The sequence below is a fragment of the Psammomys obesus genome, unplaced genomic scaffold (genome assembly GCF_907164565.1).
Source record: "Psammomys obesus unplaced genomic scaffold, mPsaObe1.curated_primary_1811, whole genome shotgun sequence".
Lineage (NCBI taxonomy): Eukaryota > Metazoa > Chordata > Mammalia > Rodentia > Muridae > Psammomys > Psammomys obesus.
In genome coordinates this window covers 672507-691187 of record NW_026592636.1, presented here as the reverse complement: position 1 = coordinate 691187, position 18681 = coordinate 672507, and the positions used below count along the sequence as shown (strand labels likewise).

Below are 18681 nucleotides of genomic sequence, written 5' to 3'. Positions count from 1 at the left end.
GTGTTGACTGTAGCAGTTGCTAGATTATACTGTGTTGACTGTAGCAGGCTATACATGCAGAAGTCACCTTCCAGAGTAACTTAATTTTTGCAGCTCCAGAAAGGGGCAGGGGTCATGCTACCTGGCACTGAAGCCATCTGCACTATAACTCTGAACCAACCACTTGAGTGCATGCAGCCTCCTTTGTTCCCATGACAGGATGGTGCTTAGAGCCAGCTGTCCTCAGCAGACTCTCTGAGTAAAAGAGTTCCCTCCGGGAGGTGTTTGAGACACCAAACTTGACTTCCTGGGCTTGATTTCAGGGCTTCATCAATCTGTTCTTCATCTTACATTTTCTACAAGACCCAACGGTCTTTTGTCCCAAGCTGGAGGGAAGGTGGCGGCCTCTCTGCATCATTAGCCAAGTATGCTGGCACTGTAAACGTGAAGTAGGTTCAGGCTGGGAAGGCTCTGGGGTTCTGAACCCTGTCCTCAGACCCATATGTCTTGGTCCCTGTCTAGCCATAGGCCACTGAGCTGGGGTCCAGGTGCTAAGATACCACCACCCTGAAACCTGACCCTGGGAGTCTCCAGTGCTCCTGCTGTAGGCTGGCCAGTTTCTGTCCTGCCCACACCAGGCTCACTCACCTGGCGGTGAATGAAGACTACAGAGCCCAGGAGCCTCCAGGTGCCCCCCTGGCGATCAACGTGCAGCATCCGCAGGATCTGAAGGAAGCGGATGCCCCTGAGAAGCAGGAAGAGAGGAACTAAGAGGGCCATGGTGGTCACAAGCATTTGCTTTCTATGTTTCCCTATCTATCCCCACCAAGTCTCCAATGGGTAGAGGAGACATGTATCATTTTGTCCTGGGGCCATCTTGCTTCCCACAGGTGCTCATGAACCCTGTCTCCAGGAGTCTTTCTAGATGGCCTTCTCGGTGAGGCCCAGTACCCACATTACAACCACATAGTCTGGCTGTCATCTAAGTCATTGGAGCTAGGAAGTGTTGGGGGTCACACCTTGAACCCAGGGTTGCCTACTGTCTCAATACTATGAGCTATGGCCACCCTGCCCCTGCCTCACCTACCTTGAAGGACACAGGTAGAGGGAGGAAAAGACTACAGCTTAGGAGGAGGGGCTTTTGTGGTAGGCCCTACCTAACAAGGAAGAGCCAACATACCTGATAGCTGATGTGGCGAACACTTGCCCTTTGGAACCCACACAGAGGACAACCATAGAGGCCACAACCACGATGAGGTCTGTGGGAAGGGCAGCTGGTCATTACTTCTGGCATCCAGGAATCTAGGAAGGGTGTGCCACCAACCACATGGGGGGGAGGGTGCCACTAAAGCAAGATAGGACCCAACAATCAAGGGCACAGGAACAATGTAGGTGGGGATCTATGTTTACACATCTGTGTCTTTACCCAAGCCAGAGTACACCTAGCCTAAAAGGTCTGTCAAGCCATGCTGAGCAAGGAGAGCCAATGAAGCTGTGTCTCAGTCCCTGGGAACTCTCTGGGGATGACTTGTAATGGGGATGCCCTTTTGGAGCCATGAGCATGGGATGGAGTGTCTGGAGAAAGGCAGGACTCACCAATGATGGAAATAGGCTTCCGGGCAAAGCGTAGCCGGCCCCAGATGCCCACGTACTTGCTGCGGCAGCCTGCGGACCAGAGGCGGACCACATACTCTGTCCCAAAGAACACCACCAGGACGATCTCCTGAGGAAGACAGCAGTAAGCTTGCATCAGAGGCTACCAGCACTCCAGCTGGACCACCTACAGCAGACTACCATGCCAGGAGTGTTTCTGCTGAGACACCCGGGACTAGTAGGCTCAGGCGTCTGTTTGTAGTAACAAGTGTTGCCTATGAGTAGCACCTACCTGAAGAGGCCAGCACACTGAGCCCAGGGACACTAAGAGTGGATGCTGGCCAGCCACTGCCCTCTGGAGAAGACTCCACACCAGGGTTGAGGTATAATGACTGGGTCTGGCAACACAGTGCTGGCCTCTGTGTTGTCCAGCTTCATGGGATCTACAGAGCTCAAGTCCTGCACCTTGAGTGAGGGTTCAAGGACATGGGCCTTTGGGGAACTATCTCCCACGTTCACCTCATAGCTCTACTGGAGACACCCTGTCCACCATCTGTGGCCTTTACTGAGGTCTGAGTGCAAGAATCCTTCCAGTCCATCCAGAGGTAGTAGAAGAAATAAAACAAAGGCCATGGGCAACAGCAGGTGTTAAAACAGCTCCCCTAGCTCACTTCACACAGAACAGGCCTCTCCCAGTGTACACACACATGCTCTGAAGTCAAGAGTGCTTTGAAAGAGAGGGGTTTACAAGCTAGAGAAACCCAGGTTATCATACAGGTTATTGAGGTGGATGGACAGATCGACAAAAAGGTGAGTAGATAGAAGAGTAGATGAGTGACTAGACAGAGAAATGGATAGGTACACGAGTGGATGGATAGATGGATGAATGGAAGACTGAATGGAAAAGTGGATAGATGGGAAGACAGATGGATGAGTGAGCAGGAGGGTATATGGGTGGGTGGGTGGACAGACAGATGGACAGACAGATGGGTGGGTGGATAGCTGGATGGGTGGCTTGGTGCATGGATGGATGGAGAGATAAATGAATGGATGGATGTGTGGGTGGATGGATGGTTGGTTGAGTAGATGAACAGAAAGATAAATAAACAACAGATAAACACAGGTGACTGGTGTGAGAACCAAGTTCAAAAACAAAGTGGAGCCATTAGCTCTCTTAATAAAACCAACAGCTAGACAGAGGACTCCTGCCACCGGACCCAGGGTCTGACCATGATTTAGAATTTAGCTAGTAGCAGTCTGTCACAGCACTGGGTGAGAGCTACTGTGCTGCTTCATGTTCACACAATCTTGACACAAGTTGAAGGGACAGTCACTAGAGGCCTGGCAATCAACAAGAGAGAGATCAAGATGAGGCTGGGGCCTTGCCTTTGATTGGTGGATAGCCTCCCCTTCTCCATCCTTCACTATCTGCCTCCTTGGGTGTCACATCCAAAGATCTGCCACACGCACAGTATCTGGAGGGTGAGGCAATGGCTGGCTTGCCATGAAATAGTGATGGCAGGAGGCCTGATCTGGGGTGCCCATTCTCTGCTGCCAGTCTGGATTCTTTCCCAGCTCTGGCTACAGGGTCATTATCAGAGGGATTGCTGTTCTGAATGAAAATCCCCTTTTTGATTGCTGCATCTCTGGGCAGCTCAGTCCTTAGTCCTGCTGTGGCATTAAAATGTGAGTGGCCCATTACAAGTGGGGGATGAGGGTATTTGATATAAATATTCATTTCATATGAATTAGAGCCCACTATGGCCCTCAAGATCTCCAGCCCTGTCCCAGACCTGTGCCACAGCTCCCAGCCAGCCTTCATTGGCAAGAGGCCCATGGGGAAGGCCTGGGGTGAGGAGGTGAAACCACTCCCACATATGTTAGGGGACTGTGCAAAGCCACAAACCCACGAAGCCACAAAGCATTGTGCTGCTCAGGCCTGCTTCCAGCTGGCTCCCTGCCTGCCTCCCTCAGGAGCCTGGCCCTTGAGGGGACTTCTTCCTCTTCGACGGGTGACACTGGCTGGCCCTGCCACCACTAGTCCTCTGCCAGAGTGTCCACCGTGAGTGGAGGCTGAATACTGCCCATTATATACAGATGCTCTTAATTAAGACAAAATAGCACACCACCTGGCTTATGTTCTGGGCAAGAGCAGAGACTGACGGAAGGCATGACCTTGGGAGATGATCACACCTCCTTCCTTTGACCAATGAAGTGGAGATGTGGGTATGTGTGGTGGCTAAGTATGAGAGAGCAAGTGGGTGCTGGCAATGATGAGCCCTGTTTGGCTAAGGATACCAAGGAAAAGCCATAGTCTTATTCACTCCAGTCAGCTCAATATTAGCCTGTTGAAGGAATGAATGAACAAACAAACAAATGAGCAGCTAGGGTGTAGGGATATTGATTAATCTTTGTTTCTTGAGAACCTGGGACTGTAAGGTTGTTGCCCAAAGTACTGTGTGCATCTTTGATCAACATTAAAATATACTCCCAGTCCCCACCATAGGATGTGACTTCATGGGAGACAGCATGCCTGACCATGGGAATCCCAATACTTAGTTACAGTACTATCCTAGGCAGCAGGCCTTTGTCCTAACTCCATGTGCCATGCATTGCCCAGCTGGCTGATAATCTAGTGGGGTTTTCTCATTTCCAGATGTTTGTCATTACTCAAATACGTCCTAAGCAATAGCTTCTGATGACCTACAGGTGCCCTCTGACCTAGTACTTGGAGGGAAACCCATTTTGGGATTGGCCGTGTGAAACAGCAAGACCTCCCTCTTACACAAATCTCCAAATCCTATTCAGCATGTGGACACAGTATGAAGCCTGGATTCAGGGAACTTGAGCCCCATCATCCCCTGAAAATGTCTGGCTAGTTAGGGGATGTCAAGGCAGGCAGGGCTGAGTTAATCAGTAGGGCTCAGTGCCTGGTAGGAAAAGAGGCTGAGGAAAACAGCCCTGTCCTGGCTGGGACATAGGCAGATCCAGTGTTAGGACAGACATAAAATGGTCTTCATTACCACCAGCTTTGCATGTATGCTGGAGCTAGAAGGGGTGGCCCTCAGACCAAAGGTCTCACTGGGACTCCAGTGAGAGGTTGGCATTTGGCAGAGGTGTGAGTCTGTAAGAGATACACTATGGGACAGTTTGACTCTGGGAACAACACCCTAGTCCACAGCAGGGTTAGGACCTGTAGAAAAGATCCCAGTGTTGATGCCAGCTCTTTTCCCAGCATGATCACCCCCTTCCCAGGCAGGGCCAGGCCCAAGGTTCACCTGTCTCATAATAGTAATCCAGGCACATCCGCGGTGCTGAATAGGAGGCCTCAAAGTTCTCAGAACACATAACACACAAATACCTGCTACTCGCCCATGCCCACTCCCATGGTCCACTTGAGGCCAAGGACTATGGGCTACCATCCAAAGAATCTCATGGTCAAGTGCACCCCTAGACCCAAAACACATCACATCCCCTGGGTTCCTAATGCCCTCAGAGGCTTGGTGTGTGGGATATACTCTCTTACCACCCCTACCTTCTAGTCCCCTGCTTTGCTTAGGCCATCCCAGCACCCCCAGACCTTGTAACAGCCCCCCAAAGCCAGTATGCTCCCCCACCAATAAAAGTGCCAACCCAAGGCACTCAGCATTATCCCCCCCCCAAAACCCCCCCCCCCCCCCCGAGGAATCCGCATGCTGCCAGAATCAAGGACTCAAGGCCAGGGGACATTGATGGAGTGTGGCCCTGAGCTCTGTCCCAAAGACATAAAAGAAAGGGCTGTCCTTGGGACAACGAGCTTGAACTGAGACAAAAGACAAGAGAACACAGTGGCCCCTCCCACCCTGACCACTGTTTCTTGGACTAGAGCTAGGCTGAATCCTGGCTGTGAATGGCTTTATGACTAAGATGCCTGTGTCAGGGATAAACTGCAAGCATAAAGCCTGTAGCTCTTTCTGGATTCACCAAGACTGGGCCACCATGCCTCTGTTCACACACAGGGAAGAAAGCCGATGAGACTAGGAGATTACTTGCCTAGTGACTCATGGTAGGAATGGACAGACTTGGGCCTAAGGCAGAGGATCTCACAGGCAGGGTGAAACATGGTGTCAGGTTTGGGAGTGAACTCTGGGCAAGTGAGGCTAGTTGCCTCTCAGAGGACTGACTAATGACACGTGGCCATGACTCCACACATGAGGACAGAGGAGGTTTGGGGAGTGGCCATGAGTAGGGTTAGTATATATGAGTCGGAGTCTTGAGGGATCAGGGTAAGAAATCAGTATGTAACAGGAAATGGCCTCAGATAGAGAGTGACCTAGAGACCTAAGAGCCAGTTACCTGGCCAGCTGTGACAGGAAGTGTTCCGGGTAAGGATACAAGATGAGCCTGGACCATCTGTGGGTCCCAGCAGCCTATCCTGGTGGTCATCTGTGCATGGCAAGAGAACTAGTGATTATGCAGTGAGTCTGGGCTGAACATAGGCGGGAAGAGCCCTGAGGCAATACAGGAACCCCAACTTCAACACACTGGCACTTGTCTCCTTTAGACCCTTGAGGAGTTAGAGAAGGACTGGAGAGACCAGAGCCTAATTGCCATCTACCCCTCCTGAGGCTGTCAGAGAAACAAGAGGGGCTGCTCTAATGACATACAAGTGCCAGAGCCAAGAGCAAGAGGTTTGGACAGGCTCTGAAAGGAACAATCCCTACGGTGTACCTCTTGAAGCATTCTGTAGTCTGTCCTGCCCATGTGCTGGTCCCAGCTCACATGATGTACCCTCTGACAAGACCAGGAAGCAGACCCTAGCCACAGTCTGCTTATTTCCCATGCTAGTAAGTATGGAGAACTGTATCTCAAAAAAGTGATTCATATAATTTAAAAATTATTTTAAAAACAAAGCTGCAGGAGCTTAGGCTCAGTTGATAGTGTGCTTGCCTAGCTTTTATACACCTCTGGGCTCTATTCCCAGCACTGTATAAACCAGGTGTGACACTATATGCCTGGACTCCCAGCACCAGAGGGATAGATACAGGAAGTTCAGGGTCATCCCTGGTTAGGTAGACAATTTGAAGTCAGCCTAGACTAGATGAGACCTCGTCTTAAAAACAAAAACAAAACAAACTTACCATAGACAATAACAACAAAAATGTGTTAGAAAGACTGAGGACCTGAATGTGCAGCTGTTTGGAGAAGACACACAATTGGGAAACAATGTCCACAGAAATAGACAGTCTCTGTCAGTAACTGCTGGAAAACAAACCAAAACAGATGCTGCTGGGTCCCTCCAACCTCTCAGAATGGCTAACGGCAAAACACGGGTAATGACAACAGTGGCCAAGAAGGCAGAGGGGCAGGGCTATCACACATGGCTGCCTAAGGGGGACACTAGACCCATGGTGCTAGAAGCATGGTTCCCTGGTTCCCCAAGTCATGAAGCATGGAGTTACCACCCACTAGTTTCTGCTCAAAACAAGGCTCTACCATAATTTTAACAAAAGGTGATAACTCAGAAAAAAATACAATTGCTGGGCTGGAGAGATTGAATATAGTTGGTAGAGCACTTCCTTGGTGTTGCTGAGGCCCTGAGTTAAAACCCCAGCATCACACAGAAATGCATCAAAAAACAAAAACAAACAAACGAAAAACAAAACAAAACAGAAGGACCATTAAAAAAAAATCTTCCACAAAACCCAGCAATTCTACTTTAAGTGCTACACCAGAAAGATAAGCAAGGCTTTGAGGAGCTTTCTGTCCCCTGTGTTTACTCTGGCAAGGTAAACAATAGCCAAAGGCAATGTCCACCAAGAGAACAGAGAAAACAGTCTCTAGATTCAGGAGGGCACATAATATCTCTTCAAAAGAAGTGTGCTTCAATGCAATACAACATGGACAGACCTTGGGAACCTTCTGTTGAGAGAAAAGTCCTGAAAGATCCTGTTCCCAGTACAATCGTAGGCCCCCAAGTTGCCAAAGCCACAGGGACACAAGGCAAGATGAGGTGGCAGGGCCTGAGGAGTCAGTATTTAACGAGACCAAAGTTCATGTGAAAATGAAAAGTTCTCAAGGTAGATGGTGAGGACTGCTCACAACATGAATGAGCCTCATGCCCCTGAGCTGAACACTTGGACATGGCCAAGATAAGAGATCTTACATCATGCGTATTTTAGAAAGGGAAGCGGTGGCAAGACGCCTGCCGCTCAGATCTGTTGACTCAAGCTTGGTTCCCAGACCCACATGATAGAAGAACAAAACTGATCCCTGCAAGTTGCCTTCTGACCACCACATGCATGCCCAGATACACACATACACATGCAAAATAAGGCAATAAGTGTAATAAAACAAGGCAAGAGACAGGAAGGGAAAAGGGCATGGAGTCATGAAGCTCACAGGATCTACTGCCTGCAAAGTACCAAATGGACCCTCACCATGGCTTCCATTATAAAGAGAAGGGAGACAACGGTGGAGCAAAGGCAGGAACAACCGAGGATTTAGTTTCTCTTTACTCTCATCTCGCTACTGCAATGTTGATGCATGGGCTCGGTGGCTTCCTGAGCTCTAGATGCTGACAGGGACATCTGGGCCCAGACACACTGTCTCTGAAAACTTAATGGTGGGAACTAGAGTTTTCTCAGTTGACGGGTGGACACAATTCTCCCAAACTGGACCCAAGTGGGCTGCGAGGGATGCTGAAGACAAAAGCTTGGCATGACAGAACTTCTGGCTGTCCTGGGAATAGCTGTCACACACACACACACACACACACACACACACACACACACACACACACTACACATGTGTTTGGGAGTGACCGAGGCAAAGGAAAGGCCTGCCCACCTATGAGCCTGAAGCGCTGAGGTAAAAGTAAAGGAGGGCTATCTATTTGGGTGAAGCTACAGTGAACAGGGAAAAGGCCGGCACAAAGTTCACAGCCTCGAGGGCCCCTCCTTGAAGGATCCAGGCATCTCTTCTATTGTTTCATTTTATCAGCTGGCGAATCCCATTTCTGGAAGGGCGGGGTCTAGTTCACTACAATCACTCACCTGTGGGCCACAGCAAAGCCACCGGGGTGTAGACTGACTCAGCCCAGCTGCCTTGGACCCTCAGATGAAAGACACTTTTTTTCTTTCTTTCTCTTTTTGTTTAACAATCAAGGGAGCTCAAAGACGCTTATCATGAGTGTTCAGTGTCTCTGATGTTACCGTTTGATTATCGTTTTCATGAAAGGATAATTTGTAGGCTGACTGGAAGATTAGCTACTGCAGATGAAGGGTTGGCCCGCGTGGACTGAGGCCCTGCAAGAGGACCAGCAAAGCCAGATCACAGGGCCAAAGGCCCAGTCAGTCTCCCTGAGGTCCCTGATTCTAGACAGCATGACATCTCTAGGCCCCCCTGTAGGCTGCCAATCAGCACTGAGGTGCCTTGCGAAGCTAGGGCTTGGTCCTTCCATTCTCTCATAGCTAGGAAACCTGTAAGATGGCCATTTCCTGAGCCAGGGGGCTTCCTGTGTGAGGACAGTGCCCTCTCAGCACATGGCCAGCCAGCAGACTTTGGGGCCAGCTGTTCTGACTCTACATGGGCCCCAATAAGCCATAGAGAGGGCCAGCCTTGCATTCTCGGGAGGGGCAGCTGGCCGGAGGCTCGGTGCCGGCATGCAAGCTGCTCAAAGCACCCTTTGTTCAGGTCCTGCCTGTGGCCAGCTGCTCCCAGCCGCCAGCCTATGCTAAGAGCCTATGGGCCCCCTGGTGACATGTGCTGGGCACAGCTGGAGCCCTCAGGTCATGCTCACTGCCCACCCTGGGGAGGCGTCAGCTAGTCCTAGGTGATACAAAGCCTTCAGGGACTCGGAGGAGGCACAGAGTTGGGTCCTACTGACTGTAGACAGAACCAGGACCCTTTGGAAAAGTGGCCATTTCTAGAACAGGCCATTCCTTTCCAAATGCCCCATGAGTCATGGGTACCTCAGAGGCCATGGTTGAGTCCACTTGTTATAGATCCCTGTTGGTAGGCAACTTTTTAACCCCTCTGAACGGCAGCTCACAACTTTGATTGGGGACCCCTCCCCACATCTCACCTGAGTCCCCCTGGATATCTAAGATATTGTGGAGTTGGTCTGCTTGCTTAGCTAACAGGGGATATAGGTTCCTTCTGCACCAAGGGACCTCTCCCAATAGTGACAGCAAGCCAGTGGGGCCCTGGGGCACAGCACAACACAGTCAGGAAGCAGGCATTTCTTCAGTCCAGCCACCAGGAAAGCTAGTGAGCTGTAAGACAGAGCTGGAGACAGAAGTCCTACCTCTGGGAGTGGGCAGCAGGGTCCCTCACAGGCCTTCTTCAGTAGCAGTGCCAACCAGTGGCACTAGTTGGTCACAGATCAGCAGCTGCTGTGTCCACACCTATTAGGGTGGACCTAATTTGGGGGCAACTCTAGGAAACACAGGGCTACTTTCCCCTGAGAAACAGCCCCAACTGCCAGCTGTCCAGGCAGCCTTTCTCCACACTGGGCAGAAGCGGCGATGAGGCTTGCTCAATCACCAGGGGGACTGGCGTTCCCATACACCGGGTAGCCAGGCTCTGAAAGGAGGCAACAGCTGTCATCTGGACCTCCCGTCATGGACCCTACTTCAGCAGGCGGCATGAGGCCCAGTGGCCACTGCTATCTGGGAAGCTTGCATGGAACCAAACCCACCGGGGGTGCCTTGAAGACTGGGTGTCTCCCCTGTTCCACATGCTTTGTCTAAGCTGCCCCCTCTAAGACTCCCAAGGGCTGCTGAGGCCCATGTCTCCCTTTCCTTTATGGTTGAGTGTCTACCTTCTGGCCACGGCTCAGCCACCTAGGGTCCCCTGGGATCATCCCCAATTCTCACACTATTACAATATAGTGGCCAATCCAGCAGGACCTTGGACATCCCAGCTTACACAGTAACAGACTGTCCCCATGAGCTTCCTGACCAGCGCTTCCTTCTGGGATGTCCAACAATCTTAGGAAGCAATAAAAGTGTAACTAGGTTGCCCAGGAGGACCCTTTTGTGCATACTAGGCCGACAGGTCAGCACTCAGCTTCTGCCCCAACCAGGTCCCTAATGCCCTACTAATCACCTACTGACACTAGGCTTGAACAGGAGACAGGTGGGGCAGAGTGATGATAAGACCGAGAGTAGACTTGGCCCATACCACTGAGCTAGTTGATTCTTGGGCCCATTATCATCAGGGAAAATCCTTCTCAGATTGGAGACTTCCAGGCCTCAGCCTTGGAATAAAGACTGCCCACCCACAGTGGGAAGGAGAACGACCCTGTGGTCATTTTAATTTTCTGTGTGCTGCCGGTGGAGTGCTGTGTGGTACTGACTAGAGTTACATGCGGTTCAAGTGGTTTAATGACCTGCCTCCAGCCCTGGGACCCACCTTGCTACAAGCCAGCAAGGTGGGGGTGCTCATGCTCTACCCGCTCCCTTCCTCCCTGCTTGGGTGTTCTAGGGGTCAGGAGGCAAACATGGGGGTTCAGTGGCCTCCTGATGCCTGGTGGGGGGAGGGGCAGATGGAGTCAGGATATGTATATAGACCAGCCCCAGAAATCCCTGCCCAGAACTGCCTCATCAGCAGGCTCAAACCAAGCAAATTCATTGAATCCCTCCAGCTACCTCCTGGGTACTTGTGACCCAGCCCCTGACGGAGAGAAGACAGCCTGGGTGCTCTGTAAGTGTGTGTGTGCATAGAACAGGAGGCAATAACTTTTATTTAATGAATTTCAAACTATGTGGGGTTGCAAACACCAGAACTGAGGAGAAGTGATGACAGATAGACGTGAAAATGAAGTATCTGTGACGATGGGGACAGGGGCATCCTGAGCCTTGCTGGGGCAGGATGGAGAGAGACCTTCCATTAAGAGAGGTCAGCTCCACAGCTGCCCTGCCTTCCGTCACCATGCTCAGTTTCTCCCACGAGTGGAGAGTGCCTTTCTATCCCTGCTAAGACTTCTTTTCCCCTTTCAATACTTTAACCATTTGTTTCTAGTTGTATTCATTATTTTTTCTTTCTGCTGTCGTCGTTGCTGCCATTGCTGAGACAGGGTCTCATGGAGCCTACGCTGGCCTCAGCTTCTGTGAAGCCAAGGATAAGCTTGACCTTCCAGTACTCCTATTCTACCTTCCTCTCCCCAGTGCTAGGATCATAGGTTACACCACCAGGCCCAGTTTATACAGACAAGACTGAATCTGGGGCTTTGTGTGGGCTAGGCAAACACTGTATCTGTTGAGCTAAATCCCCCGCCCTTGCAGTTGAGTCCGGATCAGAGAACATGAACCATTGTCTCAAAAGCATAAGGCACGTTCTTTCTTTTAATACGAGCTCCACACGTGACTGGCTGCAGAAGTCTTCCACGTGTGCAAAGAAACAGAGAACACCCACTACCGGGCTCCAAAATCACAGAGATAGGTTGAAAACCTGGTCCCCATATTCCTTTCCACTCCTGCCCTGGAATCTGGGCTTTAAGATCAAGAGAGCAGGGCTGAGGCCAGTATATCCTCGCCGCACATCCTGTCTCTTGGCTCCTGTCTCCTGGAATGCTCACTTCTGCTTTCTCTCTCTCTCTCTCTCTTTCTCTCTCTCTCTCTCTCTCTCTCTCTCTCTCTCTCTCTCTCTCTCTCTCCAGATCAAACCCAGGCCCCTGCATACACCACGCAAGAACTCCACCACTGCTCTTGTGGACCGCCCCTCCCCCTTTTGGAATGTTCATTTCTAAAGTGGAGCTGTGAGAAAGCCACACAGAGGGGGTAAACAGCCTTGGAGGTGGATTTCCCCACACTACCACCCCTGTGCTGAGCAGAGAGGTGCCAGCCCCAGAGCTGTGCAGCCTTCAAGCCTGGAAGCTGTGCCCTGTAGGCTGTCTGAAGGTGCTGGATTTTTGAAGGTTTTTTTTTTTTTTGGGGGGGGGTGGCATGGCTAGAGATAAAAGCAGCAGTTATTTCAGATTCTGTTAAGACTCTAAACCACCTACTTGCCTGTGTTCCCTGCATCTGTGCATCTGCTCAAAGCCTATTCTGAAACAATTGCCTTACAACACCTGTCATAGTTAAGGTTCATCGTCAGTCTAATACAATCTAGACTGATCTTGGAGGCTGGCCTCTGAGCATGGCTGTGAGGGGGGCCTCTCTTGATTATGCTCAAGAGAGGTGTGGTGTGGGGAGACCTGGGTTATACAGGAGAGGAGAGTGATCTGGGCAACAGGGTGTACGTATTCATACAAAAGGGTGTCATATCCTTTTCTTTGGATATGGACATAATGTAACCAGATGCTTCAAGTTCTTGCTGCCTTGACTTCGCCACTCTGATGGACTGTAACTTGGAGCTCTGAGGCAAGATAAACCCTTTCCTGTCAAGTCGCTTTTGCCAGGGTATTTTATCATAACATCAGGAGAAGATAATCTCATGCTGTCACCATGGGTACCCTTCTTTTCCACACACCATGTGACATTTCACAAATATTATGTTGTATGATGTTTTCATATTAATGATTAGGCCTCACACACACTAGCTCAGGCTTTCATGTTTACAACCAGCTGTGGCCCTGCAGGTTTTATTCTCTATTTTTGTGGGCAATTTCTTTGCATATCTTTTGCTATCCTTTTTCAACTATCTGTCATGTTTGCTTTACTAACTGTATTGGATACATCTGTTTAAAAAAATTTTTTTAAGTCATACTGGGGCTATATAGTCACTGGTAATATACTTTCCTGGCATGCATGAGGCCTTGAGTTACATCCCTAGCCCCACAAAATTAATTCCTTACAAACAAAATAAAACCTCATCTGTTAGTCCTCTGCTTTCTGGGAGATTTTTGGATATCTCCTTTTGGAAGATGAATTTAGGACATTAATATTTAGTATAAAATTGAATATATCTGATTACATTCTATCCATCCTTACTGTGCTATGGTTTCTTGCATCATCCCCCTTTTCCTGGCAGCTGCTGTGTTGGTCAGTGCTACCCTTCCTGCTTATCTCACAGGCCAGGACATTTTACTGTTCTCTTTCATTCTACCAGACCCTTAAATACAGAACTAAGTCAGCTCTTATCTAAAAACACTTCCACAGCACTTATTTCTTGAGACTTTTCAGTGGTGAGACAGCCATCTGTGTATGGCTGTTTCTTCTGATCTCCATCAAGGGCTCTGTGGAGCCAAGTCCTTAGAGAAAGGCATGGCTTAAAGCTTTTTTGTCAAAGTCCAGGCAGTAGGTGCTTAAGGCTCTGTGGGCCACATGGCCTCCACCCTGAAGTGGAAGCGACAAGAGACAGCACATCCACAAGAATTTATGCTATGTGCTCATAAAACTTGATTTGTATAGACATCCCAGCAGCCTGTGGACCAAGTTCACAGACCTCCTGGTTCCTCATCCTCTGGTGGGCAAACGTTATCAGGTAAATGGTATCAACACAAATTCCTGTCAACGTCCCCACCCTCAGGACTTCAGTAATGGGACCATATTTAGAAACAGGGTCTTTGCAGATGTACTTTAAGATGAGGCAACAATAGCATGGGGTGTGCTCCTTACCCAACATGACCGACATCTTTACAAGCAAGGAGACATTAAGACCCAGAAACAATGGCAGAGAGGAAACCACATGGATGTGAGGGCAGAGGTTTCTACAATGTTTCTGTACACCACAGAACATCAAGGATTGCCAGCTGCCAGAAAACAGACTGGGAATGGGTTTGGGTTTTTTTTGTGTTGTTTTTTTTTTTTTTTTCCTCTCTCTCTCAAGGCTGGAAGGAACCTTCCTGCTAATCCCTCATCTTTGATTTGCATCCCAGAAGAGTGGCACCTAAACAGATCCAAGCTGACATGAAGACCTGTCCAGGGGCTGGACCAGGGTATCTAGAGATATCTGCACCATCAAGCCAGACATGGCACCGGGTCACCTTTCTCCTTGTGGGTACATTGGCCCAATGCTTGCTCACAACACAGAGAAATGTAGGCTTTAAAGAATGAGCCCAAGTCATTGGAGACCAGCAGGGCTGAGGCAGCAGCAAGGCCTCAGGTATGCTGCGCTGTCTAGGCAGAAGGTGATTCCTAAACCCCTATCCAGCCCCACTATGCAGAGACTCCTGAAAACGCAAAGAGGCCTCTGCATATGGGAGCAGGCTGAGTTGCCCACCCTGTATTCTGTGCTGGTTTTTGGACAGGCGCCCTACCTGGAACCCCTAGTCAGCTTTGCCTGCATTTAAAGCAGGCCTCCACCTTTGCCAAGAAAGTCACGCCCACCTCTAGCCTAGTTACATAGGGCTTTACTCTCAGACCCTGGCCGATGGCTGCCAAACCCCATGGGAAGACATTCAAAGATGGGCCCCTTAGCTGGGCTGGGATACATTTTCACATGCAGGGATCCCACGCTTCTAAAGCCACCCCAATACATGATTCCCACAGGACTAGGAGTTGAGTGAAGCTGAGACCCTCAGGGTGAGCACCTTTCACCATGGCTGTAGACATAGGCAAGCTGACTGAACCACCACCTAGACTCTGGCTCCTTCTGTGGAGCTCCAGGGGCCGAACCTCGCCAGACAGGTCTGAGACCTACAAGGCATGGGGATGTGTGGGCCACCTGATCACAGGTTGTGCTTCGGCTTTGTGAGCATATGTTGGGGACACAGTGCTTGTGGCTGGCTTATTCGTTGTTCATTGATTGCTCCGTGACACGCTCACTGCGAAAATCTAGATATCTTAACAAGGGGAGAATTTAAACAGTATTTTTCCTTCCTGTCAGGAATGTTTTAAGGGCCTGAGGAGATTGTGCACGGATTTGCTGTTTAAGGAGGTGGTAAGTCAACAACTTCCGAGGAAAGCACGCTGCTTCAGGACACAAGTTTACACAGTCCACGGGAGATGGAAAAGTGACCTACCGTGCTCATCTCCTTGAGTTTCATTCCTTGGGGAAGGGGCCGCTTCCTGCAGAGCCCAGTAAATGTCCACTTCTGCCCCCTGCCTCCTGTGTCCTGGCAAATAGGGCTGAACAGAGTGCCTGAGAAACTCTGGATAGTCAGCAGCAGACTGACTATCATGTGGATATGGGACTGGAGAAGCTCTGAGGCCACAGTCCATCTTGAGTCCTCTCAGAGCTCTGGGGGTGAGGCCCTGGAGAGAATGGCATACACACGTGTGCACATACATACATGCATACACACACACACACACACACACACACACAAACACATCCCTCACCCCAAAGTCTAAGCTTAGAAACAGTCCAAGATGGACTTTTGTGTCTTTTAAGGTAGAGTTTTGATATATATAGCCCTGACTGGCCTCATTAGGTAATATAACCCAGGCTGTCCTATAACCCATGGCCACCGTCTTCCTGCCTCAGTCTCCTAAGAGCTGTGTGCTACCGCACCCAGCTCCAACATGGTTTTGTCTTAAAACTCAGACTAAGACTCCTGCTCCTTTGGGAATGAATGTTTTCAAGGATCCAAGTGGCTAAAATTTAGCCAAGAAGAAATTAAAAACTCACGGGTCCTATGTTTACTAATTCATGTCCAAAAACCTTTTCTGCTGGGAAATTGCAGATGAGATGAACTCATAGGTCTGTCCAACGTGGAAAGGGGAAATATGAGACATTTTATACAAATCTGAATGGAGGACCAGGTGTGCCTCCCAACTCACCATCAAGTACCAAAGCAGAACACATGGTGGGACAACTAGGCCGCCTCCTATGTAAACACGGATGTAAACACTTGCTCCAGAATCCCGGTGAGCTAGTCCGGCAGGATGGACATTTAAAGGCATTATGATAGGTGTGGTATTGTGTGACAAGTGGGGGTCGTTTTGTTCTTTGCAGATCAATGAGTACAACACACAGTCTAAGAGAGGAAAAGTCTTGGCCAGCTCAACAGCAAAGGCACTGGGTATTGCCCAATAGTAATTGATACAGTCCCCATGCCCAGGAGAGAGAGAGAGAGAGAGAGAGAGAGAGAGAGAGAAAGAAAGAAAGAGGGAGGAAGGGAGGGAGGGAGGGGGAGGGAGGGGGAGGGAAGGGGGAGGGAGGGAGGAGGGAAGGAGGAAGGAAGGAAGGAAGGAAGGAAGGAAGGAAGGAAGGAAGGAAGGAAGGAAGGAAAGAAGGAAAGAAAATGCCCCATTCCCATTCCCAGCCACCTCATACCCATTAACCTTAGTGCTCTCAGACACAAGGCCTAAGGACCATTTGGCCCATCTCTGCTCACCACTGGACTTCCAGTGCAGGGTCCCCAGCTGGTGCCATGAGGCAAAACCAAGAAATAAATGGAATGTAGACCAAAAAGGAGAAGTGCAAATAGTTTTGTTTAGGATAACCAGATATCTCCATAGAGAACCCTAAAGAACCCATAACAAGCAAACAAAACAAGTGAGTAGATTCCCTTTTCCTAGACATAAGTAAAGTCAATACAAGAAACAATTGCTGTTCTTCTATATCCTAGCAACAAACAACCCCAAAAATAAAGTAAGGAAAGCAGTATCCTGTCAGGAGCTTGAAAGACAAAGAAGCAGTCTAACAGACTGTACACCCTGGAGGCTGCATGGCACTCATGGCCTGCACTGAAGATGCTTAAGCAGGCAGAGAGAGGAAGTGTAGTATAGTTCAGATGCACAGAAAAACCACATTTTTTTTAGCTCCATGGGCAGCACCGTCACAATGCCAGCAGGGCTAGGGTTGGGTTTTGGTTCTGGGTTGTTGTTAAAAACTGACGGCTGAATTCTCTGATTTTCCTGGGAGTGTAAAGGGCCCAGCAGAGCATCACACTTTGAAAATGAACCAAATTGGAGGATTAACAAGGCCTGATTTCAAGGCTTAGTGTAGAAGTCACAGCAATCAGGGCTTTGCTGGCAAAAACAGTTTACAAAGTCCAGAAATCGGACCCAGTGCATGGCCAACTGATTTTCATCAAAGGTGCCAAAGCAATTTCATGAAAAAAAAAAAAAAAAAAAAAAAGGCACAGGGACGTGAGGGTAACCACATGCAAAAGAGACTTAGTTCTGATTCGTACCTGTCACCTTGCATAAGATTAAACTTGGAAGGAATTACAAATTTAAACAAGAAACATGAAACGATAAAGTTTCTACAGAAAACAGGGGAAAGGCTTTGTAGGCTCACATCAGGCAAATATTTCTTAGACAGGACACAAAACACATGAACCTTACAGGAAAATGGAGTCTGTGAAGCACCCTGATGAAATGGGGTCATCAAAATTAAAAACTGCTTTCTGAACAGCCCTGCTAGGAAGAATCAAGAATGACCCCCGGGAAGGAAAGGCCTGAGCAACACGGATTCCATGAAAGACAGAGTCAGCACAAACGTGACCTATAATTGTTCAAGCAAACAACAACCAAAAACCTGGATCTTCTACAAGAGCAGCCAGCACTAACCACTGAGCGATCCCTACAGCCCCCCCAAAGCAGACAATACTGAGTGTTAGTGAGAACCCACAGTTGCCGTGGTGACAACACAGTCAGGAGCAGCCATCTTGCCAAAGGGCTTGGCAGCTTCTGAACATGCCGAGCCCCCACTCAAGGGCAGGGAAGGAGTTACCAGAGAGCAACAGAGGCAAGTTAACAGCTCCAGAGCCTGTGTACAGCGCCATGGCAGCTTTAATCATCATCACCAGACCCTAGAGACGGCTCATATGTCCGTCAGCCTGTGGACGGGTAAACAAGCTGCAGTACATTTTATCCTTTCCAAATGAGAGAAGAATCGACCAGAACATAGACCAGAAGCAGACGGGCCTCAAGTGAGCCTGCAAAGTGATGGGAGCCAGACACGGGCTTCGTGCTGCAGAGTCTCGTTCTCAGGGGGATGGGACCGTTCCCAGGTGCAGGTGCAGGAATGGGCTGTGGTACAGGGTGTACAGAGCGTGTGAAGGAACTCAACTTGGCCCAGGAATTTGCCAGAACTCACTGAACCGGACATCTCACATGGGAGAGAGTTTTGTTGCACACAAAAAACTTAAACCCTACAAAACTAAAGCTAAGACAAGAAAAGAGAAAATGCTCAGGAGAAGCCTATGAGATGGGCGAGTCCCTCCTAACTTTTAAAAAGTTGATATAGGAGCTGGCAAGATGGCTCAGCGGGTAAAGGTGCCTGGCACCCCGA

The 18681-nt window shown here is 49.5% G+C and overlaps 1 protein-coding gene across 2 annotated transcripts in view; it reads right to left on the bottom strand.

Moving 5' to 3' along the window:
- The window catches only part of Kcnq1 (potassium voltage-gated channel subfamily Q member 1), a 331420-nt gene that overhangs the window by 253197 nt on the left and 59542 nt on the right, over positions 1-18681 (bottom strand). For both annotated transcript variants that reach the window (XM_055614763.1, XM_055614764.1), the window contains exons 3-5: positions 1576-1702; positions 1160-1238; positions 628-724 (exon numbers count right to left, since the gene is read on the bottom strand). In XM_055614763.1, the coding sequence (XP_055470738.1) occupies positions 628-724; positions 1160-1238; positions 1576-1702 (303 nt within the window). The remainder of the gene's footprint in view (positions 1-627; positions 725-1159; positions 1239-1575; positions 1703-18681) is intronic.